Source organism: Chanodichthys erythropterus, chromosome 18 (assembly GCF_024489055.1).
Source record: "Chanodichthys erythropterus isolate Z2021 chromosome 18, ASM2448905v1, whole genome shotgun sequence".
In the NCBI taxonomy this organism is placed as follows: Eukaryota; Metazoa; Chordata; class Actinopteri; order Cypriniformes; family Xenocyprididae; genus Chanodichthys; species Chanodichthys erythropterus.
Genome location: NC_090238.1, coordinates 25,769,159 through 25,797,044, shown reverse-complemented (window position 1 = coordinate 25,797,044; position 27,886 = coordinate 25,769,159). Strand labels below are relative to the sequence as shown.

The window sequence follows — 27,886 nt, the reverse complement described above, 5'->3', positions numbered from 1 at the left end:
TGGTAGTGAGGATTCTCTCTGACCAATCAGTGATCTGCAGTGTATACACGTCACATTTAGTATCAGTACAGCACGCTTGGAACCTCAACCGAGGTGGTGCTATTTAAGCAAGCTGTACCGTTCTGTACCTAACTGTCCCATGCAGTGGAAAAGCGCCAAAAAGTGAGCCGTACCATGCTGTGGAAAAGTGCCATAAGGTGCATTTGGCATATAAGTGCACCTCAGGAAACAAGATAATAAAACATGCGGTTCATAACTCCTTTGAAACAACAAAATAAAAAAACAAAACATTTCAGATGCATCTAAACCTTCAGACTAAAATAAGTTTATTGCACATTTCACATTTTTGAACTAAGTAATGAACTTAATCGGTATACACATCTTCTACCAATAGATTCACACAGCAGCTTGCATGCATTATTTAAGGTTTTCACAAGATTGTAAACATGTTTACTTGTCTTAAAAAGTCTATAATTAAACTTGTGAATCAGCATTGTGTTGTGAGAATTTCTTAAACTGAGTAGGCCTGGAGGTCAAAATAAGGAAGCCACAATAGCTGCTGAAGATCAAGACAAACAAAAAAGCACCTTGGTCATGTAGAATTATTTTGGTTTTAAATGTGATGACCATGCCCAGTCATTTAGTGGTTTGTGAAAAGCTTTAGATTGTGGGGGCTGGCTACCTGAAGGGAAATATAACAAACCTCTCAAGCCAAAGTATAACAAACTGTATAAGTGTTTTTTTGCAAAAAGTTTGCACATGTAAATTAAGCCTGCCATTTGTTTATATTTACAGTTGATTTGTTAGGGCTGCGTTAAAAATATGGATTTCTTAATATTGATTCTTAGTCATCACAAAACTAAAATTGACCCCATTTACTTTGTTAGCACACATTACTAGTCTTGTGGTGAACAATTGTTCTGTGCAAGTTAATACAGAGAGAAAAAAAAAATTGTTTGTTGTGGTTATCTTAATAATCAAAATCTGACAATTTGGAATGGCTTTCCTTCTCTGAGTGATGACATCAGTTTAACAGCTTGGGTTGAATATCCTTAACCACTCCCCTCCAACGCCAGTCTACTATGAGCGAGGGATGGAGAGTCCTTCTCAATTCTTATTTGTGCATCCTTGTTTGCTTTCCTTGCTTCCTTTCCTCGCGTCTTAGCTCCACCCCTTCAGGATGGGAGAGAAGGACACAAGGAAAAGACGTGAGGAAAGAGGAATTGAATCAAGTGAAATGATATATCCTCCCTCCCTTTAAAAGCGTCATCAGTGGCACTCAAGGGATCTACCCATATGTTGTTGAAGTTTGGTTATTTAAAAAAAAATTATAATAAATATTAATAAAGCAAGATGCCTCAAGGAGATGAGGAGGGATATTGAGAAGCACCCGAGGTGTGCTAAAATAAAACCCAATCCACTATTCAATATTCTGTCACAATATGTCCATATTTTGGTCTATGCTGTTTTCTGTTAGGGTTATAATTACTTTTTCTGTCAATTTTATTACAAAATTCAGATAATAAACACCATTTGTGGCATGACCGATCGCTGTTGTTCAAGCAAAGCAGCAGCATGGAGCCCAAGTGAACTGATTATCTCTTCCTCTGTACTATTAATAATACTATTAAAATTGTCATTTAAAAAGTTATTATAACATTATAAAAAAAAAAACCCTTCCTATTGTAATTTTAAACATAAGTAGCCTATACAAATAATTTATTTTTAAACTTTAATATTATAAGAATGTACCAACTGGGGTTCCCTGTATAATTTTAAAGCATTAGTTAAGAGGGGGTTTTTCCCCCTTGAAAATTTGCCATACACTGTACCAAGAATTGAATCAAATTGTGAATTTTGTTAATACCCAGCCCCATTAATTGTCATTAATGATGGATATTACTGGTTTTTCCAGAATGTCACTCAGGGCTCAACGCTAAGGATTTTTTTCAACTGGACCAGTCAATTTTTTTTCTTGTCCTGGCAAAATTTTCACTGGCCCCACCACCAAAAAATAATAAATAAATAAAATAAAATAGGCCTAGTTATGTTTTTGTTGGTTTTGACCTATGACCTAAAAAAAAATAAGGTTAATAAGTAGGGTTACCTTAATAAGATTGACACCAAAAACTACTAGCTGAACTCAATGACTCAAACTCAGCTGAACTCTGAATTTTCAAATATTGTAAATGTAAAATATTGTAAGTAAACTGTCAGTAATAGAAACAAGCCAATAATCAAATTGAGCTATAGCACAAATAAATACAATAGAACAAACATACAAATGAAATCAATTGTAAAATAACACTACATAGCCTTCACTGTATAAATTAATTATAGATTAATCCTTTATTAAAGTTACAAAAGATATTCTGTCAAAAGCAGTGAATGATTTTTTTTGTTGTTGTTGTTGTTGTTGTTTTTGTTTAATTAACATTAAATACACAATGAAAATACACATTTTCTGGCTTTAAATAATTGGTTTGGCACATCTGGTTTATTGCATTGCATATTACCATTGTGCTATTCAACACTGTTCTTCCATATTGTACCTTCATTTCACTTTTGACACTGCTGTCTCACCACCGTAGGTGTCCTCCACGGACGTTTCTCCCAGCTCTGTGTAAGATCTTCCTGGATGAGAGCGCACCAGATAATGTGCTGGAAGTGACAGCCAGGGCCATCACCTACTACCTGGATGTGTCCGCTGAATGTACCCGCAGGATTGTGGGAGTAGATGGAGCCATTAAAGCCCTGTGTAACCGGCTGGTGGTGGTGGAGCTCAACAACAGGACCAGCAGAGATCTGGCTGAGCAATGTGTAAAGGTAAATATTGCTATATTTGCTTTCAGACATTTTTCAATTTATTTATTTAAATTCCACAATGCATGATGGTCATACCATATATTGTCTGGTGTCATCAGGTTCTGGAGCTGATCTGCACACGGGAGTCTGGAGCTGTATTTGAAGCAGGTGGACTGAACTGTGTGCTGAGCTTCATTAGGGACAGTGGTCATCTTGTGCACAAGGACACATTGCACTCTGCAATGGCAGTAGTTTCTCGCCTCTGCAGTAAGATGGAGCCACAGGACTCTTCCCTTGAGACATGTGTGGAGTCCCTCTCTAGTCTGCTGAAACATGAAGACCACCAGGTAGTACATGACCAGAAACTTGTGCGCTTTATTTTGTATTTAGCATTTTGTGAGGAACGGACTGAAATTTAAGTTGTTCAGAATTTAAAAGTATGCTCCCATTCAAAAGTTTGGGGTCATTACAATTTTTAAAATTTGTTTTAAAAAGTCTCTTATGCTCACCAAAACTGTTTATTTGATAGAGTAAAAACAGTAATATTGTGAAATATTACAATTTAAAATAACTGTTTTCCATTTTAGTAGCCTTTACTCCAGTCTTAAGTCACACGATCCTTCAGAAATCATTGTAGTATGCTGATTTGGTGAAAATTTATTTATTTTTTTTTATCAATGTTGAAAACAATTGTGCTGCTTAATATTTGTGTAAACCCGCAAAACATTTTTTCAGGGTTTTTTGATGCAAAGAATGTTCAAATAAACAGCATTTAATTGAAATATAAATATTTTGTAACATTATAAATGGCTTTTACTCTCTCTTTGATCAATTTAATGCATCCTTGCTGAATAAAAGTATTCATGTCTTTCTTAAAAAAAAAAAAAAAAATCATACTGGCCCCAAACTTTTGAACGGTATAGTGTAAGTAACTGTTGATTTAATAGAATTAAAATCAGGTTGTAGATCAGTCCCCCCCCCATGTGTACATGAAGAACTAATGGTAATTGTCCTGGTGAAATCCACAGGTGTCTGATGGAGCTCTGCGCTGCTTCGCTTCACTAGCGGACAGGTTTACACGGCGTGGAGTTGACCCAGCCCCATTAGCTAAGCATGGACTGACAGAAGAGCTGCTGTCCCGTATGGCTGCGGCAGGAGGGACGGCATCTGGACCCTCCTCCACCTGCAAGCCTGGCAGGACCTCTAGTGGAGCCGCTCCATCTGCTGCAGACTCTAAACTGAGCAACCAAGTGTCTACCATTGTTAGCCTGCTGTCTACACTCTGCAGAGGCTCACCACTTGTCACACATGTAAGATGTATATTCACAGAAATATTCCTGCCATTTGCTAGATGTCACAAGTACTATGTTTCCTCCTTCCTTTTTTTTTTCTTTCTTTTTTTTTTTTTTTTTTTTTTGTGACAGAACATTGCAAGAGGACATTTCTGAAATGTATTTGAAATCCCAGTTTCCACTGGTTACATTTATGGATATTTGTGTTTCCTCTCCTCCTTCAGGATCTCCTGCGCTCAGAGCTGCCTGACTCTATGGAGAGTGCTCTGCAGGGTGACGAACGCTGTGTGCTGGACACCATGCGGCTGGTGGACTTACTGTTGGTGCTGCTCTTTGAGGGCCGCAAGGCTTTGCCCAAATCCACAGCTGGTTCTACCGGCCGTATCCCTGGTCTGCGGCGTCTCGACAGTTCTGGGGAACGCTCCCACCGACAGCTTATTGACTGTATACGCAGCAAAGACACCGATGCTCTCATTGATGCCATTGACACCGGTGGTAAGTGTTTAAGTAGTGCATGCAAGATCAATATTGGAGTGGGGGGATATGAATGTAAATGAGAGGGGGGCAGAGAATGGATGGACTTTGATGGCTTTTGTTGCTTTGAGGTGACATCCTAACAGACTTGTACTGTTTACTTTTTTTCTCTTCCCCCGTAAGCATTTGAAGTGAATTTCATGGATGATGTTGGACAGACTCTCTTGAACTGGGCATCTGCATTTGGAACACAAGAGATGGTAGGCTTTTTTTTTTTTTGTATAAATATCTGGAAATTTGAAGCCTTTTTTTTTTTTTTTTTTTTCAGTGCACATGTTGCAAGATTTTGCCTTCAGACACAGTGCAGCATGAGCAAACAAACCTCTGACTTATGTCTAAAGGTTACATGCTAAATTTAGGACCGCATTTTTCTAACATTGTGCAGTATGGTAATGTGGAGGAGACGTGGCTGAAATGGCAAGATTGTAATTCTGGCTCACGCACCATTAGCAGAAGTGTTACAAATGCCATGCATAATGAACACTAATACAACCTGATTTGATCCTCTTGGTTTGGTGATAGCTTGTATAAGTTAGAAGAATGGGGTCAGTGCAACAGATGAACATTGTTTTCTGAGGATTGAAGATCTCACACTGTATTCTGGCCTGTTTAAGGTGGAGTTCCTCTGTGAGAGAGGTGCTGATGTCAATAGAGGCCAGAGGTCATCCTCTCTGCACTATGCTGCCTGTTTCGGCAGGCCACAAGTAGCCAAGGTAAAGTGTTTGTCATGTGACCAAGTCTTTGTATATTCATTATACATTGTTTTTAATATATTTATTTTTTATGGCAAATGTTTTTTCCAATAGACTTTACTGCGCCATGGGGCCAACCCTGACCTGAGAGATGAAGATGGAAAAACTCCTTTAGACAAAGCAAGAGAGAGGGGACACAGTGAGGTTGTAGCAATTCTCCAATCACCTGGTGAGTCCATCAGCTTTTATCTTCACTTCATGGCATTTCAGTTAACCACTGGTATCACTTACAAAAATAAAATTGTTGTTTCCCTTCTGCTATTTGAAAGTAAAAGCTTCAGAAGATTGAAGCTAAAGTATGTATTTTTTTAAATGTTAAAATACTTTTTTATATCCCTGCTTAGTATGCGGAGGCAAGTGTAAACTTTTTGTATGCTAATTTTCCCTTACAAAAATGTCAACACTGAGGCTATATGGTATAATCAGAACATTGCTCTTGTCATTTAAGCATCTCAAATCAGTCAGATAAAGCATTATTGGCTCAACCAATAGTGTACATTTGGGACAGAGTAGCTTGTTTGGACAACCAATGGCAGATGAGGGAGATTTTGGAAAGCCCTGTTCATTTTGCACTTCTTTATGGTGGTGACAGTGGTGGCATAGAAATTACACCCTTGTGCTTTAATGCAGTCACTCACCACTAATTTTGTAATGGTGACTTCTAGGGGATTTCTTAGATTTTCCAAATAAAGAGTTTCTTATTATGTGTGATGCAGGAGACTGGATGTGCCCTGTCAACAAGGGAGATGACAAGAAAAAGAAGGATGTTAATAAAGAAGAGGAAGAGGGCAGCGAGCCAAAAGGTGACCCTGAGATGGCGCCTATCTACCTGAAAAGGCTACTCCCAGTATTTGCACAGACTTTTCAGCAAACCATGCTGCCTTCAATAAGGTGAGGGGTTCGAGTGGGCCATCAGTGCTAAAGTACATTTTTAAAATGAAGACAACCAGTTTAGTGCTATATGTTTTGCATTTTGGAGCCAACGGTCAGCAGGGCATTGATGCTTTCCTTTTGATAAGTTTTTATCATCTCTTTCCCAGGAAAGCTAGTTTAGCTCTGATCAGGAAGATGGTGCACTACAGTTCTGAAGTTCTACTTAAGGAAGTGTGTGACTCTGATGCTGGACACAACTTGCCCACTGTACTTGTGGAGATCACTGCGACTGTCCTGGATCAGGAGGTCAGATAATTCAGTCTTTCCTTCTTGATGATGTGTTTTTTTTTTTTTTTTTTTCCAGAAATTTTAATAGGGCTATTTTTAAGTCTTGCTGACCTTTCTTCTCCCTCACAGGATGATGATGATGGTCACCTGCTGGCACTTCAGATAATTAGGGATCTAGTGGATAAGGGAGGTGACGTGTTTTTAGATCAGCTTGCCAGGCTGGGTGTCATTAATAAGGTGTCCACTCTGGCAGGACCCACGTCAGATGATGAAAATGAGGAAGAGGCCAAGCCTGAGAAGGTCAGAATCAACTCTGTTCAGATTTATGTCTTTATTGTTGTGCAATTAATTTGTATATCTAAAATATTTGAGGAAAAAAAACCTTAAATATTTATGAATTGCTCTGAAGTTGATCTATGTCTGTTTTCAAGGATGATGAACCACAAGAAGATGCCAAAGAGATCCACCAGGGGAAGCCCTACCACTGGAGAGACTGGTCCATCATCAGAGGCAGGGACTGCCTTTATATCTGGAGTGACGCAGCTGCTTTGGAGCTCTCCAATGGAAGCAATGGTTGGTTCCGCTTCATCCTAGATGGTAAACTGGCCACCATGTACTCCAGTGGAAGCCCAGAGGGTGGCTCTGACAGCTCGGGTAGGTCTCCTGCCAAAACAGACTGATCGATCAATGAAAAAAACAAAATTAGTTCTTGACAGCAGTTAAATCAGATAGTGTTGCTTTGTTAAATTAGGATTGACACTTGTACACTGTAGCTGATGCTTTCTTTTGCTCCTTCCTGTAGAGAGCAGAAGTGAGTTTTTGGAAAAGCTGCAGCGTGCCAGGAGTCAGGTCAAACCAGTGACAGCCAGCCAGCCCATCCTGTCCACACAAGGTCCCACCAAACTCACTGTGGGAAACTGGTCTCTCACTTGTCTGAAAGAGGGTGAGATTGCCATCCATAACTCAGATGGCCAGCAGGCCACCATCCTCAAAGAGGACCTACCAGGCTTTGTGTTCGAGTCGAACCGAGGCACTAAGCACTCTTTCACTGCAGAAACCTCTCTAGGTAAGTTTGGGATAGTAGATTAAAAGCATCTGTTTTGTCAGTATCTTTCCTTAGTCACTCAATTATTGGTTCCTCTGTTTGTAATAGGGTCCGAGTTTGTTACTGGCTGGACTGGTAAGCGAGGAAGAAAGCTTAAATCCAAATTGGAAAAAACTAAACAGAAGGTATGACTACTGAGCATTTATTTGCATTCATATCCTTTAGAGCATGACTTGTAAATTTAACTATGCCTATTTGAGCCATGGCTGCAAAACTGTTCAAAAGTTTGAGGTCTTTAGCCCTGTTTACATCTTGTATTAAGATGACAAAGGGAGACAGCTATTTACACCTGTTTTTTTTTTTTATCCATCTCTTGTACACTTTCAACAACTTCTATCCTGATTTCTACAAGGGAAGGGTTTTTTTTCTTTTTTTCAGATCTTTTAATTTACAGACTAATCAATTTACATATGAATGCGCACAGAGACAACAGAAAAACATATGTAGAGCAGCAGCTGTTGTTTCTGCTCTAATAGCTGCAAGACCTCGCCGAATGCTGTGAGTGCATGTTCGAAATCAAGAATGGTGAGAGAATTGTATTTTTCGTCTTCAAACCAAATGTGGGTCTACAGCCGACAAAGTTTAAATCCCGTCTGGCTGGCATACTTCCCATAATGTTTACGCCTTAAGTAGGAGTAGAGAAGAGGGTCTTTCACGGCTGTTCGACCACATGAGTATCTACACTATGAAGAGTGTTGCCAAGTCAGCGGTTTTCCCGCGGAATTGGGCTACTTTAACTGTTGTCGTGGGTTGTTTTTCATGTCGGTTGAAGCAACCCCAAATAACATGATTATTAGCCCTTGGAATGCGAATTTTACCAGGGGAACCCCGCCGAAAACACGATTGGGCTAGTTTTGAGTAGCAGTTCGGTGGATTTTGTTGTGAAAACCTGGCAACCCTGACAACGAAAGCAATCCAGTCAAATGCATTTTCAACTACCTCTTGAAGTGGTTGAAAGTGGACAAGCTTAAAACATTTTAGACCCTGTTTACCCCTGTATTTAGCGTTATCCACTTGTGATCTGATCAACCAAAGTGCTTCTTAATACCTGGTGTAAACAGGGCCTTCAGTGTCACATGATCCTTTAGTAATCATTCTGATATGCTGATTTGTTGCTTAAGTGTTTTTGTTTTGTTTTTTTCCCACATTGTTTGTGGAAACCATGATGTATTACATCAGGATTCTTTATGAATAAAAAGTTCAAAAGAATAACATTTGAATTAGAAACCTTTTGTAACATTATAAATGTCTTTGCTGTCACTTTGATCAATTTTATACATCCTTGCTTAAAAAAAGTGTACTGACCCCAAACTTTTAAACGGTAGTATATTACATGAAATTAGCCAACACTCTTTTTCCACCTATGCGTCTGTAGGTGAAAACCATGGCCAGAGATCTGTACGACGATCACTTCAAGGCTGTGGAGAGTATGCCGAGAGGTGTAGTGGTCACACTGAGAAACATTGCCACCCAGCTAGAGTCTGCTTGGGAGTTACATACTAACAGACAGGTATAATTACCATAAACTTTGTCACAGTTTATTTTTATTTTCCGTGTAGATGAGGTCAAAAGACGACAACAGTGAGTATGATTATTCTTCTGTTTTTTTCCTTCAGTGCCTCATTGAAGGTGAAAACACATGGCGAGACCTCATGAAAACAGCTCTGGAAAATTTAATTGTCGTTCTCAAAGATGAGAACACTATTTCTCCATATGAAATGTGCAGCAGTGGCCTCGTGCAAGCACTTTTTACTGTCCTCAGCAATGTGAGTCACACGCAACTACATTAATGTCACTTGTAAACGTGTTGTCAGCTTTTATTCCCAATACTCATTACTTTTTTACTTTTTTGCCTCACAGAGTGTGGATCTAGACATGAAACATGATTGTAAGCCTCTGATGGAAAGAATAAATGTGTTCAAGACTGCGTTTACTGAAAATGAAGATGATGAAAGGTAAAGAATATCTTCTGTTACACATTAGGTCATTGTGTCCTACCCAGGCTTTGCATGCTAAAGTGATCTCTTCCTTATATCTCTGAGTCTCAACCAGCAAGTTCTTTTTCTGGTTTGGACATGTTGAGCGAATTTGTTTTTGTTTGTCATGCATTTAATTATTTCTGCCCTCCAGCCGACCCGCAGTTGCCTTAATCCGCAAACTGATAGCTGTGTTGGAGTCAATAGAGCGGCTACCTCTACACTTATATGATACACCAGGCTCAACGTATAATTTACAGGTCAGTCTCTGTCTGGATGTTTTATTTTTGGTTTGGTGCATGTGAAACGGTGACATCTTTCATTATAAATTTGTCATTTAATTAAAATCTCTTTCTGTCGTGAAAGATTCTGACAAGGAGGTTACGCTTCCGCTTGGAGCGTGCTCCTGGTGAAACAGCCCTGATTGATCGTACTGGTAGAATGCTAAAGATGGAACCACTGGCCACTGTTGAGTCACTGGAGCAGTATCTGCTCAAGATGGTGGGAAAGCTTTTTTGTTTTATTTCTTCTATTATTCTATATTTACTCAGCTGTATCCCCATAGGCATCGGAGAGAAAATCATAACTTTGTCTCCTCTCTTTCCCTAGGTGGCCAAGCAGTGGTATGACTTTGACAGGTCCTCATTCATCTTTGTTAGGAAGCTCAGAGAAGGCCAGAGCTTCATCTTCAGGCACCAGCATGACTTTGATGAGAACGGAATTGTGTACTGGATTGGCACCAACGCAAAGTGAGCATTTGTCCATTTTTGCATGACCAATTTCAATTAAATTTTTTTAATTGATCAACAAAGTTTGTCAAACTCTAAACCCCAATATTACCCATTTAGACAAAATGATGTGCATAAGGAAGATAATCTTGTCCACAGGACGGCGTATGAATGGGTGAACCCCGCTGCTTATGGATTAGTGGTTGTGACCTCCTCCGAGGGCAGAAACTTGCCTTATGGCCGACTTGAAGACATCCTGAGCAGAGACAGCTCAGCTCTCAACTGTCACACCAATGATGATAAAAATGCATGGTTTGCCATTGACCTTGGTTTATGGGTCATCCCTTCTGCATACACACTTCGCCATGCTCGTGGATATGGTCGATCTGCCCTCCGGAATTGGGTATTTCAAGTGTCCAAAGATGGTCAGAACTGGATGACACTCTACACTCATGTGGATGACAGCTCTCTCAATGAGCCAGGGTATGTGTCTGTATTTTGGAGTCTGCTATGATTGTGCTATATTTACTTTGTGAACCTACTAATATGACTCATCTTATTGCATTAGGTCGACAGCCACATGGCCTCTGGATCCATCCAAAGATGAGAAGCAGGGCTGGAGACACATTCGTATTAAACAGATGGGGAAGAATGCTAGCGGACAAACACACTACCTCTCCCTGTCTGGTCTAGAGATATATGGCACCGTTACTGGTGTGTGTGAGGACCAGCTGGGTAAGTGCCAATAATGTTTAATGCTACACTTTGTCATATTGTTATTCATTTATAGTATTTACACTTACTCAAAGAGTTGTTTCTTGTCTGTATGTGAATATTTGGCATGTGATTGACCTGATTGCAGTAACCTAACACAATTGATTTTTTTTTTTTTTTCTTATTTTTCTGTTGGAATTTGGCTCCCAAAGCACTATAATGGCAATGCTGAAGATTCAGTTATGCACTACTATATATACAGGGTGTTTTTTTTGTTTGTTTGGTTTTTTTGTTTTTCTTAATGTTTGGTGGGTTTTTTTTTACCAGAGAGTCTATCATTTCACCGGTAGATCAACTTATGACATTAATAACATGGTCCAAAAATTTTGTAAATTAAATGATTAACACATGAACTGAAGTCCTTTTAAAATACAGCTCTTTTTAAGTTTTCTACAGCATCACAAAAGAAAAATTACCATCCTTAATTGCATGCTTTTTTTAATTTGATGCTGCTTTGTCTCTGCTCATATTTCCTATCAGTCAAGGTTTGTTCTGCATTGTCAGGTAAAGCAGTGAAGGAGGCAGAGGCCAACTTGAGACGACAGCGCCGTCTCTTTCGCTCTCAGGTTATGAAGTACATCGTTCCTGGGGCGCGGGTGGTGCGTGGCATTGACTGGAAATGGAGGGACCAGGATGGCAATCCTGCTGGAGAGGGCACTGTGACTGGAGAGGCCCATAATGGTGAGGATGGGAGTCACTTCTGTGGCTCTTAGTGTGTGCATCCAACCATTGGTAGCTTGTGTAGGACAGCGCAATGTGTAATGCTTATGCTGTAGCAGATTTCTGTACAACGGTGTTCAAGGCATCACTGCATCGGACAACTACATGAAAGTGCATTACTGGCCGATCAACAATGGAGTTCAGTGGTACTTCAGTGTTTAAGGGAAACAAATTGTGAACATCAAGTGCATTTGCATGTTTTGGAGCTTTCTGCAGCAAATCCATCACAAGTGAGGGGGGAGATGGAAATGCCCATTACTGACGTTCACACAGTAAAACAGAACTAAAGTTTAATCACATTTGGACTTGTTTTCCCATCATGCCTCAGAGGGACTGTTTTCAGATCAGCCCTTTTTATTTTCAAGTGATTTCACAAATGCTTTGTGTACTTAAAGGAAATTAAACTGTGATGGGGTTGATCTGAAACTAGTCTTTTTTCCTGTTTACTTCCTTATGTGGTGCTTTCCTTCTGCTTCTATGCTGCATGAAGAAATGATAAAAAAAAAAATCTGTTTCACACTCTAAAGTTCACTGATAAGTGTTTGATTACTACTTTTTGCTCTCTTCAACTGTCATTCCATACTTTTTTGTTTTTTGTTAGTTTGCTATTTTGAAGTGCAACCTTTATCCCTCCCCCCCAACTTAACAGGTAACATTTTTCCATATCCTACTCGTATTATCTTAAGCATCCACTCTGTTGCTATTGATTCTTTGGGCAGCCATGTTTCAATGTGTAAAACAGCCTCTTTAACCTGTCTCCATCATTCAAGCCAAGTGCATGTTGATGTCACAATTTGCAAGCTCCGAATGAACTCCATTGCAAGTGTATTTGACACCGACCGAAATGATTCTTCTGTTCTCTTTCTTAAGTGGCTTTGTAGCTTGGCATTTGCAAAATTCTACTGCTTTTTTGTTTTTTTTTAATTTGTCATTTTCTGTGCTTCATGTTTCTACCTCACCGCTTCACCTGGACCAGAGTGATTTGGGTTTCCTCTTAGATGATCGTCAGTAGTTTGAATATAAATTGAAGAGGTTTGGCCGAGATACAAAAATAAATTTGACCTCATCCAGTGGTCTTGGTTTATTCTGTGTTTCTGGTCCAGCGTCAAGCAAAAGCTGTTGTCTTTGACTTGCTGCTGTCTCTCTCTGCTCTCTTGCTGGGTCTCACCCGTTCATATCCCCCTCCCTCCCCCACTTTCCAGGCTGGATTGATGTCACCTGGGATGCCGGTGGCTCAAACTCGTATCGTATGGGTGCAGAAGGGAAGTTTGACCTCAAGCTTGCACCAGGGTACGACCCTGAATCAGCGCCGTCACCCAAACCTGTTTCATCCACTGTTGCAGGCACACCGCAGTCCTGGAGCAGCCTGGTGAAAAATAACTGTCCAGACAAGGGTGGCTCATCCTCTACAGCGGGGGCCAGTTCCTCCAGCCGCAAGGGTAGTAGCAGTTCGGTGTGTAGCGTGGCCAGCAGCAGTGACATAAGCCTCAGCTCCAGCCGAGTGGAGCGAAGGGTCGAGAGCCTGTTGGAGCAGGGAGTAGGCATTGTCGGAGGGCCCCCGGGGGCAGAGGGACAAGAACCGATAGTTGTGCTTTCCTCGGCAGAGGCCGGCTCCGTCTCCAGCACCAGCACACTAACGGCGGAAACGGGAAGTGAAAGTGGTGAGCGTAAAACACCAGCACCCGATGGCACTTCGAGACAGTCTGCTGAGACGACCGCCATCTCTATGGGAATCGTGAGTGTGAGCTCGCCTGACGTCAGCTCGGTTTCAGAGTCGTCTAGTAAGGACGCTGCATCCCAGAGGCCCTTATGCTCTGCCGCCAGCGCACGGCTGTCCGTCAGCTCGCTTTTGGCAGCTGGAGCACCCATGAGCTCCAGTGCCAGTGTCCCCAACTTGTCCTCCCGTGAGGCCAGCTTGATGGAGTCGTTTGTCCGCAGGGCACCCAACATGTCTCGCACCAATGCCACCAACAACATGAACCTGAGCCGAAGCAGCAGCGATAACAACACTAACACGCTGGGGCGCAATGTCATGAGCACTGCCAGTGAGTATCTTCAGCTGCCCGTTCTTCTAAGAGCCAGTACCTGGGTTTACATCAGTGGTTTTCAGCTTTTTTGTCTCCGTAGCCCACCATTGTCCACAACAATATTTCAAGACACCTAGCTCTAGTTTTGTTTTTTAGAACTTAGTTTAACCTTTTGGCACTGCTAGTTAACTGTAAATTAAAAGTAAAATAATTAATAAATTGAATAGAAATTTCAGGACTTCAAAAGTTTTAGGGGCAAAATTTTGTTCGTTGTTTTGAATTTTTATAACCTATGAGAGAGATATACATTTATTTTTTTTATTTTGGAGCTTGGCATAACTAGTAAAATGTACATTCATTATAAAAATGGCTATGAAGTCTTAAGATTTTATTAATTTACATGACTTTTCCAGGTCTACAAATCACACTTTTAAAATTTGGGTACCTCCATATATTCAGGTTTTTCCTTTTTTTCCTTTTTTTTTTTTTTTTTTTTTTTTTTTTTATTAATTAACAGTTTTTGGTGGTTTATCTTAAGCTTATTTTAAAGCTTTAAATTTTGTCATCTTGAGGCCCCATAGTGGGCCCTTGCTTCCTGTTTGAGAACCACTGATTTTGATATCCTTTTAGCTTTATGTAATGAATGACAAAATTAAATGAAGGCTTATTATATTTGTTAATCATGATTCTCAAACATTATAGTATAGTATTCTCAAATACCTATAGTTGACTTAGAATTGCACTTGGAAACATGCAAGTATAGAAGAGAGATGGTAGTATTCGCAGTGCCTTAGGCTAGATTTGCATTGCAATGCAGTAATATTTCATTTGTAAACAGGCTATTTTACTGCTGATTATGTAGTAGCAATCATTTTGATGAATTTATTTTGGAGTAACATCCTGCTCCAGAGTATTTAACTGTTCTGTGAATATTAACATGACTCTAATTTTTGCCATGATTTGCATACTGCTGCCATTTGAAGCATGTTTAGTTTGTAGAGCAAGCTTTTGATTTTCAGTTACCTGCTTATTTTGTTCTTTTTGGAGACTAATCACAGTTTTTGGGTTTTGTTTGCAGCTTCTCCTCTTATGGGTGCGCAGAGCTTTCCTAACCTTACAACCACTGGTACCACCTCAACTGTTACAATGTCCACCTCCATAGTAACCAGCAGCAATAATGTAGCCACGGCAACTACAGGTTTGTCCGTCGGCCAGTTGCTCAGTAACACGCTGACGACCAGCCTGACCTCTACATCTAGCGAGAGTGACACAGGTCAGGAGGCTGAGTTTTCCCTCTATGGTAGGCCATGTTACAATTATTTTACACTCTATTTTCCCTCATCCTCTATTTTTCTAGAACATCCCCTTCAGCGTTTTTGTTTGTTTGCTGCAGATTAATCTCTAATGTGATGTTTTTGCTTATTACTAAACTAATTTCTCAGTCTTGTCCTCTGAATTATTCTCCTTCATTTATTTTTTGTACTATGAAGGCTGATTATTTTCATTGCCTTTTTATTCACTCAGACTTCCTGGACAGTTGTCGGGCCAACACATTGCTTGCCGAGTTAGATGACGAGGAAGACTTGCCAGAGCCAGATGATGATGATGATGAGAATGAGGATGACAATCAGGAAGAACAGGAGTATGAGGAAGTTCTGGTACGGTCCAGGGTCAACCTTGGTTACCACGTTCATATTCATAGGGTAAAACCTGTTGTAGTTTCAATAATAGTAGTGGAAATCCTTTATTTTGGTTTTCTTCGTGTTCTCCTCTCTGGTTACTTGAAATTTGGTGTTTTTAATTTTTATTTACTTTAGTGAACAGTGTTTTTTGGAGGGGGGGGGTTAAGAATGTATTTGGTGTACCTGTTTTTTTGTTTGTTTGTTTTGTTGGTTTGTTGTAGTCTGCTTGTTTACCAGCATGTTTCCTCTTGTGTATATGTGAAATATGTGTTTCACATTTACAAGCAGTTGAGCATTATGTGTAAGAGAGCTTTACCATTTTGCTTTTTCAATGGTGGCCTAAAAGGAGGAAGAGGAGTATGAAACCAAAGGGGGTCGACGCAGAACTTGGGACGATGACTTTGTGCTAAAGCGACAGTTTTCTGCTTTGGTACCTGCATTTGACCCTAGACCAGGCCGGACCAACGTCCAGCAAACTACTGACCTGGAAATCCCTCCACCAGGTACTGGTGATACTGTAGAAAGGGGATAAATTCTCACTCTGTTGGCTGCAGTGTTATTTTAATATTTATATACTATTCTAGTGTTTATTAATTTGAATTGTTTTATTTTTTTTATTTTCAATTTGTATTTAATTTTACTTTATCATTTTCTAATGTGCTTTTGTCATTTTTATTACTTTTTTTATTTTAGGTACTAAAATTACTAAAAAAAAATATATATATATATATATATATATATATATATATATATATATATATATATATATATATATATATATATATATATATATATATATATATATATATAAATACATTTTAGTTAGTTGCCAAGGCAACATTTCTAATTTGTTACATTTAAGTTTTTCATCTAATATTTATATTTTTATTTCAGCTTTATTTCAGTTAATGAAAATTATTATTTAATAGTTTGTTCAGCAGTGACACTGGTTTCCTGCTGAGTCAAACACAGTAATCCATTGTTAATTTACATTGCAAAACCCATGTTTAATTTGTACAGGTACACCTCGCTCAGAGGTACAGGAGGAGGTGGAGTGCACGCCCTCACCCCGTCTGGCTCTCATCCTGAAAGTAGCAGGTCTAGGGACAACTCGAGAAGTAGAGCTACCTCTCACCAACTACAAGTCCACCATTTTCTATTATGTCCAAAAGCTTCTCCAGCTCTCATGCAATGGTGCTATTAAACCTGACAAGCTTAGACGCATCTGGGAACCTACATATACGTGAGTCTATCGCTTTACGGTTGTTTTTAGTAGCGCAACTTTTGTACTAAATTTTGTAGTGCTTTTTCCGTAGACGTCTGTTAACAAACATTATTTTTTTTGTAGGATAATGTACAGAGAATTGAAGGACTCGGACAAAGAAAGAGAGAGCGGAAAGATGGTAATGACAAATTTTTGATGTTTCACCTCCACGCCATCTCTCTACTTATCTTTCATTCACTCTCTTCGGCTCATTAAAATCTTGGCTGTGATTTTTCTGTGGCTGTCCCCAATGTGTAAATGCTCCTTCTCAGTAAACTGTCTGTCAGCCGTCACTAACATTAAAGCCAGGAGACTGTGAAATGACCCCAGTGGTATCTATTGTTAAATGCACGGGCCTCTAGTGGTTAAACCTACTGTAATGCATGTGTATTGCGTGAGACTTTACAATCAGGAAAGACCAACATTTGGTTCTTCCTGTTGTAGGGTTGCTGGTCTGTAGAGCATGTGGAACAGTACCTTGGCACAGATGAATTACCAAAGAATGACTTGATAACCTACATGCAGAAGAATGCAGACTCAACTTTCCTGCGCCACTGGAAATTAACCGGCTCTAATAAAAGTATTAGGAAAAACAGAAATTGTTCGCAGCTCATAGCTGCATACAAGGTATAGAATGCCATCGGATGTGCATATATATATATATATATCTATACATACCATCTTTATTTTCCCTTCTGTTTTTCAAGTATTTTTTTCTCTTTCTTTCCTAACTGTCACTTGTGTAGCCACTTGTTAGACAGTTGTTGCTGTCCTTTTGTAAGTTCTATTGCTTAAATGGGTGTAAATGTCGTACCATAAAAGTTTTTAGCTGTCATTGTGGACTTTGTTCTCTATTTGCTTTGATTTTTAAATTTTTGTTGTCGTCTTTGGCCATAAACTTTATAATTTAAGAATGCAGTAATTTCGTTGTTATAGGTCTGTTGTGATAATGATTATAAAAGGGTTGGGAGGCAAAAATTGGGGTAGTCTGTGTCAACAGTACTTGCATGGTTTTACAGGACTTCTGTGAGCGTGGCTGCAGATCTTCAGGCCTGAGTTCAGGAACTTTGTCCGCCACGCAGAGCTGTGACATCCTGAGTGCTGCACGCGAGCAGGCTCAGGCCAAGGCGGGCTCGGGCCAGAGCGCCTGCAGCGTAGAGGACGTACTGCAGCTCCTGCGCATCCTCTTCACCATCGGAGGAGAACCCTTATCCGGCCGCACACTACAAGAAGGTAAGGAGGTCCTCCTCAGAGCGTTGTCTTGAACAGTTTTTGTTTTCCATTATTGTGCATTTATAACTTTCATTTATTTGTGTAGATGTGGAAGAGCTACAGTTTAATGCATCACCTGAGGAATTCACCAGCAAAAAAATTACAACCAAAATCCTGCAGCAGATCGAGGTAATTTGATGCATGTTATACGTTGTAAATACTATACAGTTCAAGAGTTGGGTCAGTATGATTTTTTTTTTTTTTTTTTTTTTTTTTTTCAATAGAACGTTGATAGAAAGTAATACTTTTATCAAGGATGCATTAAATTGATCAAAAGTGACAGTAATGACATTTATAATGTTATAAAATATTTGTCTTTGTGTTGTCTTTTTAGGAGCCACTGGCCCTGGCTAGTGGGGCTCTCCCAGACTGGTGTGAGCAGTTAACCAGCAAGTGTCCTTTCCTCATACCCTTTGAAACCAGGCAGCTTTATTTTACATGCACTGCGTTCGGAGCCTCCAGGTCTGTGCTTGCAGTATTCAAAAAGATCTATACTTCATTCATAGAAATGTGAAATGGCGGTTTGAGAATTTGCATCTCTCTCCAGGGCTATTGTCTGGCTCCAGAACCGAAGAGAAGCCACTATGGAACGTTCCCGGCCATCCACAACAGTTCGCCGTGATGATCCAGGCGAGTTCCGTGTCGGTCGGCTCAAACACGAGCGTGTCAAGGTGCCACGTGGAGAGAGTATGATGGAGTGGGCTGAGAGTGTGATGCAGATACATGCTGACAGAAAGTCTGTATTGGAGGTAAACACCTGTGGCCCTCTTGGAAAGGCCCCCTAGTTAAGAACCACTGCTGTTTAAATCCATCTCAGACTGATAATGATGGTTATCTTGAACAGGTGGAGTTTCAGGGTGAGGAGGGCACTGGTCTTGGACCCACCCTGGAGTTCTATGCCCTTGTGGCTGCAGAGTTCCAGAGGACTTCCCTTGGTATCTGGCTCTGTGACGACGACTTCCCAGATGATGAGTCACGTCAAGTAAGTGCTTCCTGACATCTTTAGCTTTTTCACCTCAAGGCTCTATCCCCAGGTAAGACAGATGGTTTTTAATGACTGACTGTTTTAATTAACTTTTTCATTGTTCATCAGGTGGATCTGGGTGGTGGCTTGAAACCACCTGGTTATTACGTGCAGCGTTCCTGCGGCCTTTTCCCTGCTCCCTTCCCTCAGGACAGCGATGAACTGGAGCGTATCACCAAGCTTTTCCTATTCCTTGGTATCTTTCTGGCCAAATGCATCCAGGACAACCGGCTTGTGGATCTGCCCATATCCCAGCCTTTCTTCAAACTGCTCTGTATGGGCGACATTAAAAGCAACATGAGTAAGCTACTTTATCAAAACCGTGTCGAGTCGGACTGCCACTTCTCTGAAATCCAGTCTGAAGCCTCCACTGAGGAGGGTCAGGACACATACTCAGTGGGTAGCTTTGATGAAGACTCCAAGTCAGAGTTCATCCTTGATCCACCCAAACCCAAGCCACCAGCTTGGTATCACGGCATCTTGACATGGGAGGACTTTGAACTGGTGAACCCTCACAGAGCACAATTCCTGAAAGAGCTGAAGGCACTTTCTGTGAAGCGCAGGCAGATCCTGGGCAATAAGATTCTGTCAGAGGATGAGAAGAACACACGGCTACAGGATCTCATGCTGAGGAATCCTATGGGCTCTGGCCCTCCACTTTGTGTAGAAGATCTAGGGTGAGAAATGAATGTCACTTTGTATATTAATCAAGTAAAATCAATATTCATATGTGTTACTTTATTGTTTTATTTACATATTTATTTGTTGCTCTTTTAAATTTCTTTGTTTTATTTATTAGATTAAATTTCCAGTTCTGTCCATCATCCAAAGTACACGGCTTCTCATCAGTAGACTTGAAGTCCAATGGAGAGGATGAGGTATGTCACATTTTCCAGACATGCAGTGTACTGTTATACAGTGTGCCTCTCTGCAATAAATGAAATCATACTTTGTGATTTTGATTGTTTTGTGTATTTGTAGTTATGTCAATGCATTATTTGTACATATATTTGCACATATAGCAGTGCTACATCACCCTTAATACCAATACTTCCTGTTGCCATCTAGATAAAATTACACTACCTTTTTGGGTAGTCCCAGAATGCTTGAATGACAGCTGCCTCACAAACAGCTTGCGAAAACTGGCACTTAAAATTGTCAAAATGCCCATCTTGGAATGTAAATAGTTGAAAAGCAATTGTAAATGATTGTAAGAATTAATCTACATTTAATTATGTAATGCATTGTTTCGGGTGTCGTCTTGTATAGAATAAGATATAAATGCTAATAATTCTGCTGTCCTTTCATCAGATGGTCACCATGGACAACGCTGAGGAGTATGTAGAGCTCATGTTTGACTTCTGCATGCACACAGGAATCCAGAAGCAAATGGAGGCCTTTAGAGGTATGACAGGATTGGCAGGATTCAAATACTCCCATGCCTTGCCCTTTGAATCCACTCAAGCTACACTTAGTGTGTACAAAAGCATAGAAGTACATGTAACATGGCTGTTCAGATATCAGTATATTATGAATTATATTCATTACTACATTATTCATGTCAGTTACAAATATGGTGTTAAGTGTGAAATGTCTGTGTTTTGGTACAGAGGGTTTTAACAGAGTATTCCCTATGGAGAAACTCAGCTCATTTAGTCATAAAGAGGTGCAAATGATCTTGTGTGGCAACCAGTCTCCATCCTGGACCGCTGAAGACATCGTTAACTACACAGAACCTAAACTTGGCTACACACGGGACAGGTAGATGCTATTTTTATTTATTTTCTATTGCTCTACATTTTATGATGGCATTCACCTTGGATAGGTCTTTGATTTTTTTTTTTTTTTTTTTTTTTTTTAATATAGTAAAACATGTTGAAGATATGGGGCTTGTAAATATATTGTTACTAAAATTCAATTCAAATTCAGTAATCATATCTTGAATAAACACTACACTACTGTTCAAAAAAAAAAAAATCATCGAAATGGTGTGAAACATGGTAAAGGTTTTGGCACTTGCTATGTGAATAAAAAAAATCATGGACATGATTCGAAAAGGATAAATGGTCCTGAAAAAACAATCACACTTGTACTCATTGCGTTGGAAATGAATGAGAAACTAATTTCATCTAGTGGGACTGTTTTGGTACTGCGGAAATGGAAGCTGGAAGCTTTTTTTTTTTTTTTTTTTTTGAGATGTCAACTTCAAATTTGGAACACAACTTGTTTAGATTTATGGCTTTGATTTTTCTCACAGGTTTAGAGTAAAATGTTTTGGAAAATATACATTTTCATTAAAAAATTTAAAATATTTTTGTGCATTTTTCATAGCAATAAACTTAGACTTCTATAACACTGTTCACTTTAAACTTTTTTCACTACAGCAACAATCCGCCAAGTGCCTTCTTTAAAAAATTAAATCTGTGCTTCAAAGCATTCAAGCTTAAGTTGGAAATTTAATTTTCAGGTCTGTTCACAAAGTGGTTCACAGGTAATGAATCGATTATAACTGCTGTATAAATATTTAGTTCCTTAAAATCCCCTAAAAATACAACATATTAAATAAAAACATTATCAAACTAAAATATGATTAATTTAATTGAAATAAAAAAAAACAACTAATTTTCGACTGCCATGCAAGGAGCACCATACGGTTAAATTGGGCAAAAGTGCCAGTAAAGACATTTACAATGTTAGAAAAAAAATCTATTCCAATTTGAATAAATGCTGTTCTTTTTTAACTTTGTTCATCAAAGAATCCACAAATGTACCACAGTTTCCACAAAAATATATAGCAGCACAACTGTTTTCAACATTAATAAGAAATGTTTCTTGAACACCATATATAATATAATATAATATAATATAATATAATATAATATGGTGCTCAAGAAACATTTCTTATTAATGTTGAAAACAGTTGTGCTGCTATATATTTTTGTGGAAACTGTGGCATATATAAAATATTAGATGCTCAATAGCCTTTTAGCCTCAATAGACTTTTCAAAAACATGGTCATGTTTGGAATAAAGGTTCAGTTTATATATTTTAATATAAAATAAATGAAATAACTTGATTAGTCACATTTCAGACAGTATACATATATCACACTGATGACTTAATTGTATTGCAGTCCTGGTTTCCTGCGCTTTGTGCGAGTGCTATGTGGAATGTCATCTGATGAAAGGAAGGCCTTCCTCCAGTTCACTACAGGCTGCTCAACTCTGCCCCCTGGTGGACTGGCCAACCTCCATCCACGTCTCACAATAGTCCGGAAGGTATATAAGCTCACTTTTCTTTTTTTCTTTTTTAATTTTCTTTTTTTCTTTTTTTCGCCATTAATTTAACAGACATTAAAACAATTAACTAAAAAAAAATCTTTTCATGCCCGTTGTTGTCTTTTCTCCTTCTAGGTTGATGCGACAGATGCCAGCTATCCTTCAGTTAACACGTGTGTGCACTACTTGAAGTTGCCGGAATATTCCTCCGAAGAGATCATGAGAGAGCGCCTCCTCGCTGCCACTATGGAGAAGGGCTTCCACCTCAATTGAGCATGCTCTCCCTACATCATTGACCAACTCCCATACTGGTGAAGCCTGTTGTGTTTTGTTGCAGAAAATAAAGCTGTGCTCTGATGAAATACCCCCCCTCCCCCCCAAGCACCCAACATATACCCAAATACACAGGAAAAACAGTCCCATCGCAGCTCCACTAGCGCCTGAAACTGATTAGGGTCTCCTCCTCCACTGACTGCTACACATGGCCTTTCCCAGGTCACTCTACTGCTTTAAGGGCTTGAGCCGCTGGCAGCCAGGGTAGTCTCTCCTCACCTACTGTGTTTACTGTCATTACTCCAGGTCCAGTGTAAATTTTGGCATAGATCATCTTTTTCAGACTCAAACATCACCACCTGCAGCCGCAGCGTCAGACCCTGGACACAAGCACACCTGCTTCTGTAGAGCTAACTATAGAGTGTTTGGGCATTTCCTTAACAGGTTTTAAGTTTTACTAGTGCCTGCATTGTTGAAATATTAGGATTTTTTTTTTCTTTCATTTGTCTTACTTAATCTGTCTGCATACAATCATGCACATGCTTTTTCTTTCTTTTCTTTTTTTGCTTCCGTTACTGTGTTGAGTATGTTTTCAACTGTTCATTTCCCTGCTAAAGGATCAGAGTCCCTGAGTGCATTTGTGTAATTTTACAATAAAGCTATAGATACAGAAACACTGGTTCTGTGTGCAAGGCACATTTAAAAAAGAGACAAAGCAAAAAGCAAGCTGTGCTTTCCCTTGTATTTTCTTTGTATATTATAAACATTTATTTAACTCAAGTTGCAGTTTGAAGTAAACAAATATTTTCAAATGTGTATGCTCCAAAAATAATCATTAAAATGTTTGCAAAGTATCAACACTGTCATGTCTGCTTTTTCACTCTGATGATCAACTGACAAAAAAAAATTGTTTCTGAACGTGATTTACATTTCGTTGTCTTTAGACCAGGGGATATTCTTACAGTTCCTTTTTTAAGAGGAACTTTTAGACCTCTTTGACAATGCATTGGGATTATTACAGACCACATTGCAATGATGTTCTAAAACTTTGTGGAAGAATGGAAGATGAACACAAGGTTTAAATTAGTAAGAAATGCATTTATTTAAATTTGTAACGGAATATTGAGAACTCATTTGCATTGGATCAGCTTTCAGCCATCTTGTCCAGGGCTAGTAGTGGTGCCAGTATTCGATTCTTATTCGTCTCCACAATGTGTCCGTTGATGATCATTTCATCTAGTATAATGTGTACTTTATCTAAATTGAACATGATCTGGTTTTTGTCATTAAGGAATGGAACACTCATATAAACACATGTATCTAAGACACAATGGACCCTTTTCACATTTCCGGGGTTCTCAAAAGTTAAAGTCCGTTAAAATCTCGGTGAACGAGATTTTTTGTATTCCCGTTTGCTCCAATAGCACAAGTGGTGTTTCCATGACTTTCCAAAAGAGGGAAAAAATATTGAGTGATTGATTACAGCAGTCAGAAGTGAGAATAATGTACATTTGTCATCACTCCAACTGCTGTATTAGAAACACCCGTACAGCAGTGTTTTTTTTTTTTTTTTTTTTGTAATTTACTGCCAAAGTATAGCATTATAAATGTATTTTAAAAATTTTTTAAAAATTTTAAATGAAAACATTAATAACTTTATTAGATTTGCGATGTTGATAACTAGAAAATATGCATCATCACAGTCTGAAAAGGGTCCATGACGCCAGCAAAGAACAATGTCAGCCATATTTGGTCAATAATACCCAATATGTAAAGGATACATCCAGCTCACTCTGTCAAGAAAAGAAAACAAATCCAGTAAAGTTTGAAAAACATCTTTTCTCAGGAAATTTATAGACAGGAAATGTGCCTTTATCAAAATATCAGTACTTACCACACGACTGAAATACTTGTCTAATACCTCTACAAAGTTGTGCACAAGCTCATAGATTGACAGTTCATTCTGTGGGAAAGAGGGCCAAGGACTATAAATCACAAACTTTAAAAAGCTGTAAAGAAATACTGATTCTCAATTTAAGTAATTAGAAAATTTAACCAATAATGTGAATAACTAACCTCATTTTCAGTGATGCCAACAACAATGAAAAGAGCTGCGTACTGACGATAGACCAGTTTGTAGTCCTTATACTCCACAAATGAACACTGAGAAAAAAGAATTGGTTCAAAAGCTAATTTAAGCTAATAATAAGTTTGAGAAATTTTAATGGCCAGTTTATAAAAGTAAAATAAAACTCAAGACAACACCATACAGACTTAAAATCTGATAAATAATGCGTAGATGCAAATATATGTTTCATATAGTAATGCTTTATATAACATGTACACTGTTTGAAATTTCTGTCCTTTATCACTAAAATTACTCTGAGGGTCAGTTATATTTGTATGTCTGTTTAGTTGTCTTATCGTATTCATAATATTTTGCACCACAAACAATGGCTATGATCTAAAAAATAAAAAAAAAGTTGTGTGCTTTACCATTAAATTGAAAGTAAAAGGGAAACATGACTGACCTCTTCCTTCCTCCGGGCAAGACATCCCCTAACCACGTCAGCTTCAAGAGCTGCTCTCTTCCCAAGCTCCACTTGTTCATAATACTTAGATAGGCGAGTCTGCCCCTGTTTGTTGACCATGAGTAGGAACTTGATCATAGTAATTCAGAAGAGTGACCACCTCTAGAAAGAAGAAAATACATCATTAGCAAACAACTGGGAGGGCATTTTAATTATAAGTTATTGTAAAATTCTAAATATGATCAAATATTTGTAATATTGCTAAATATTTGTAAAACATCAAATCATTTCAGTCATTGGAAGATGCTCTGGTTAGTTTCAAATTAGTTTTAAATTGACAGAAAACAAAGTTTATGGTTTTTTTCAAAAGCTCAGGCACAAGTACTTGATAATTTTAGTATATTTACATCTGATGGTAAAGTTATTGAAAGAGTACCTTTTATAAGTACTTGGGCATATAGATTGATGATAAGCTTTTGTTTAATGTACATATTGCTAATCTAATCAGGAAACTCAAACTGAAGCTTGGCTTTTATTTTAGAAATAAATCTAATTTTACTTTTAAGACTTGTAGAAGCTACCTTTCTATCTGTGCTTGATTATGGTGATGTATTATACATGTATGCAGCCTCTTCTATTGTAACATGCCTTGATTCGGTATACCATGCTTCACTACGTTTTATCACAATTGCAAAATCCCATACTCATCACTGCATTTGCTAATGCAAGTATATAACAATTAGTTCTATCTTTGACCTGTGGAGGGCAGTAATACACTTAGCAGTGTCTACACTGCTGGAATTCAAATAGAGAAGAAGAAGAAGAAGAAGAGCACCAGTTCAAGAGTAGCATTTATTGTTAAAACTTAAAAATATATATATATATATATTTTTATTTATTTTTTTTTTAAGAAAATGATTTTGAATTTTTTTTTTTTAAGAAAATGATCTTATTCCTTGTCTGGGATCGTGTAGAACGTTTTGAAGCTGCACTGAAACTGTCATTTTGACCTTCAACTGTTTGGGCTCCACTGAAGTCCACTATATGGAGAAAAATCCTGGAATGTTTTCATCAAAAACCTTAATTTCTTTTCGACTGAAGAAAGAAAGACATGAACATCTTTGATGACATGGTGGTTAGTAAATTATCAGGAAATTTTAATTTGAAAGTGAACTAATCCTTTAACGGAAAGAGGAGGAATAGAGCCGGTCATGTGACGCCAAGATGGCAGCGTCCATGAGGGGGCGACCTGCTCCATGTAGAATTAATGTTAATGTACTTATTTTAATTAGGTTCCCGATTATTTTTTTGTCAGGGAAAATGTAAAATGTTTAAAATTAGCCAAAACAAGAAAAAAAATCAATTGAAGCCATTTTGAATTTTACTTATCTCTGCCTGACTTTATGTATTTATAGCTATTTTTCAACGTCACATTTTCACACCGTCAGGTACAGAGCCTGTCATTCCACACCGCCGTCTACGCATGCGCAGTATCCGCCCGTCAGTCTGTATTCGGATTGAGACAGCGCAGGGTTGGGTGAACGCGTCCCATCATGCAGCGCGCGCGCCAGTCCTCTCTCACTCACTCACCCCCGCAGTAGGAGACTCACATCCAGGGATCGGACTAATGGCGGCCGGCAAATCCGTGCGCTGACACGAAATCCACAACAGCCGTTCAGGTGCCAGCCTATTTCGTGGGGGGCAGGGCGACGTCGCATCGCTACACGAACGGTAAAGAAGGGAGGGTTGAGGGGAAACAATCGGCGACTTCTAGCAGGACTTTCCTATTTTTAAACATGGATGAACAGCCCGGCGGAGGAGGAGGAGGAGGAATGGCCGCCCAGAGACAGCAGCAGCCCGCACCGCAGCAGGGCAACAACAGCATTAATCCCCAGATCGCCAGCGCTGGAGGAGCGCCTATGGTTCAACAACAACAAGAGGAGATGCCCAGGCCCCAGCAGTACACAATCCCGGGGATTTTACACTACATCCAGCACGAATGGGCCCGTTTCGAGATGGAAAGGGCGCATTGGGAAGTGGAGAGGGCCGAACTCCAGGTACAGACCGTGGATTTGATGACACACTAGTTAGTTATCCCAAGTCGGGACATTGATCGCCATCAGAACGGCTGCTTTAATTGAAGACTTAACATTGATTTAGTAAGCAATTTACTACAGATCTCGCGAGCTTCCTGTGCGCCCCATTTGCACTAATCTGGAACAGTTTCATTATAATAAACGAATCTGTTTGCACTCTATAAGTATGCGAGACAGAACATTTAGTACGCTCGTATTTTAATACAGCGATCTAGTATGTATCGTAGTGTGGATGGGCTGAGCTAAGCTAAGCTAACATGACATCGTTGTATTAGCGTTATTCCGCGACACCAAATACGATCGAGTTAGATTATCTTACCCACGAACACAGGAGCAGATCTAATAGTCGTTGTTCTGGATTTATCGTGTCACGAGAAAGCATCTGTCAATGAAAGCCAGCAGACTTTGTCAACTATTCTCTTGTTCTGCCATTTTGTTTTGGTCAATATGGCGTCCGTATGGGTTGCTTCTTTTATTGATCCATCCTACTACCGCTCACTTTCACACCCTGGTGTAATGTACAGACTTTTCTAACACACAATATCCGTTCTTTTAAAACAATAAGAGGTAAAAGACGCCCTTTCTTTCTGTT

The 27,886-nt window shown here is 39.1% G+C and overlaps 3 protein-coding genes across 14 annotated transcripts in view; 2 read left to right on the top strand and 1 right to left on the bottom strand.

The window, feature by feature from the left end:
• The window catches only part of hectd1 (HECT domain containing 1), a 33,200-nt gene extending 9,667 nt beyond the window's left edge, over positions 1-23,533 (top strand). The window contains exons 3-43 of one of the 12 annotated variants that reach the window (XM_067366807.1): positions 2,592-2,826; positions 2,925-3,152; positions 3,834-4,115; positions 4,322-4,592; positions 4,755-4,831; positions 5,246-5,344; positions 5,438-5,552; positions 6,100-6,274; positions 6,424-6,562; positions 6,674-6,844; positions 6,976-7,198; positions 7,347-7,610; positions 7,698-7,774; positions 9,025-9,159; positions 9,266-9,415; positions 9,510-9,604; positions 9,780-9,885; positions 9,992-10,126; positions 10,235-10,374; positions 10,474-10,836; positions 10,922-11,088; positions 11,608-11,808; positions 12,449-12,496; positions 13,050-13,892; positions 14,953-15,174; positions 15,399-15,577; positions 15,903-16,059; positions 16,577-16,799; positions 16,905-16,959; positions 17,265-17,447; positions 17,840-18,053; positions 18,139-18,221; positions 18,427-18,554; positions 18,640-18,841; positions 18,937-19,074; positions 19,186-19,793; positions 19,916-19,994; positions 20,428-20,521; positions 20,727-20,877; positions 22,250-22,394; positions 22,530-23,533. In XM_067366807.1, coding sequence (XP_067222908.1) covers positions 2,592-2,826; positions 2,925-3,152; positions 3,834-4,115; positions 4,322-4,592; positions 4,755-4,831; positions 5,246-5,344; positions 5,438-5,552; positions 6,100-6,274; positions 6,424-6,562; positions 6,674-6,844; positions 6,976-7,198; positions 7,347-7,610; positions 7,698-7,774; positions 9,025-9,159; positions 9,266-9,415; positions 9,510-9,604; positions 9,780-9,885; positions 9,992-10,126; positions 10,235-10,374; positions 10,474-10,836; positions 10,922-11,088; positions 11,608-11,808; positions 12,449-12,496; positions 13,050-13,892; positions 14,953-15,174; positions 15,399-15,577; positions 15,903-16,059; positions 16,577-16,799; positions 16,905-16,959; positions 17,265-17,447; positions 17,840-18,053; positions 18,139-18,221; positions 18,427-18,554; positions 18,640-18,841; positions 18,937-19,074; positions 19,186-19,793; positions 19,916-19,994; positions 20,428-20,521; positions 20,727-20,877; positions 22,250-22,394; positions 22,530-22,667 — 7,738 coding nt within the window. In that variant the 3' untranslated portion in view covers positions 22,668-23,533. The remainder of the gene's footprint in view (positions 1-2,591; positions 2,827-2,924; positions 3,153-3,833; positions 4,116-4,321; positions 4,593-4,754; positions 4,832-5,245; positions 5,345-5,437; positions 5,553-6,099; positions 6,275-6,423; positions 6,563-6,673; positions 6,845-6,975; positions 7,199-7,346; positions 7,611-7,697; positions 7,775-9,024; positions 9,160-9,265; positions 9,416-9,509; positions 9,605-9,779; positions 9,886-9,991; positions 10,127-10,234; positions 10,375-10,473; positions 10,837-10,921; positions 11,089-11,607; positions 11,809-12,448; positions 12,497-13,049; positions 13,893-14,952; positions 15,175-15,398; positions 15,578-15,902; positions 16,060-16,576; positions 16,800-16,904; positions 16,960-17,264; positions 17,448-17,839; positions 18,054-18,138; positions 18,222-18,426; positions 18,555-18,639; positions 18,842-18,936; positions 19,075-19,185; positions 19,794-19,915; positions 19,995-20,427; positions 20,522-20,726; positions 20,878-22,249; positions 22,395-22,529) is intronic. The other 11 variants (XM_067366809.1, XM_067366808.1, XM_067366814.1 and 8 more) reach the window with 11 other exon arrangements.
• A 122-nt stretch (positions 23,534-23,655) lies between these two features.
• ap4s1 (adaptor related protein complex 4 subunit sigma 1) lies at positions 23,656-27,788 on the bottom strand. The gene is made up of 6 exons (XM_067366823.1): positions 27,614-27,788; positions 25,199-25,360; positions 24,744-24,830; positions 24,562-24,630; positions 24,449-24,460; positions 23,656-23,940 (listed from the first exon to the last, which is right to left on the bottom strand). Exons 2-6 carry the CDS (start codon positions 25,334-25,336, stop codon positions 23,812-23,814), a joined length of 435 nt encoding a protein of 144 aa, XP_067222924.1. The 5' UTR covers positions 25,337-25,360; positions 27,614-27,788; the 3' UTR covers positions 23,656-23,811.
• The window catches only part of strn3 (striatin, calmodulin binding protein 3), a 28,516-nt gene continuing 26,902 nt past the window's right edge, over positions 26,273-27,886 (top strand). The window contains exon 1 of the mRNA XM_067366820.1: positions 26,273-27,255. Coding sequence (XP_067222921.1) covers positions 26,995-27,255 — 261 coding nt within the window. The 5' untranslated portion in view covers positions 26,273-26,994. The remainder of the gene's footprint in view (positions 27,256-27,886) is intronic.

Excerpts from the sequence above, each read along its gene's own strand:
- ap4s1 (XM_067366823.1), bottom strand. The coding sequence starts at position 25,336 with ATGATCAAGTTCCTACTCATGGTCAACAAACAGGGGCAGACTCGCCTA. Across the intron at positions 24,831-25,198 it reads TTGCCCGGAGGAAGGAAGAG|TGTTCATTTGTGGAGTATAA; the intron begins GTCAGTCATGTT and ends CTTTTTTCTCAG. Across the intron at positions 24,631-24,743 it reads TTGGCATCACTGAAAATGAG|AATGAACTGTCAATCTATGA; the intron begins GTTAGTTATTCA and ends TCTTTCCCACAG.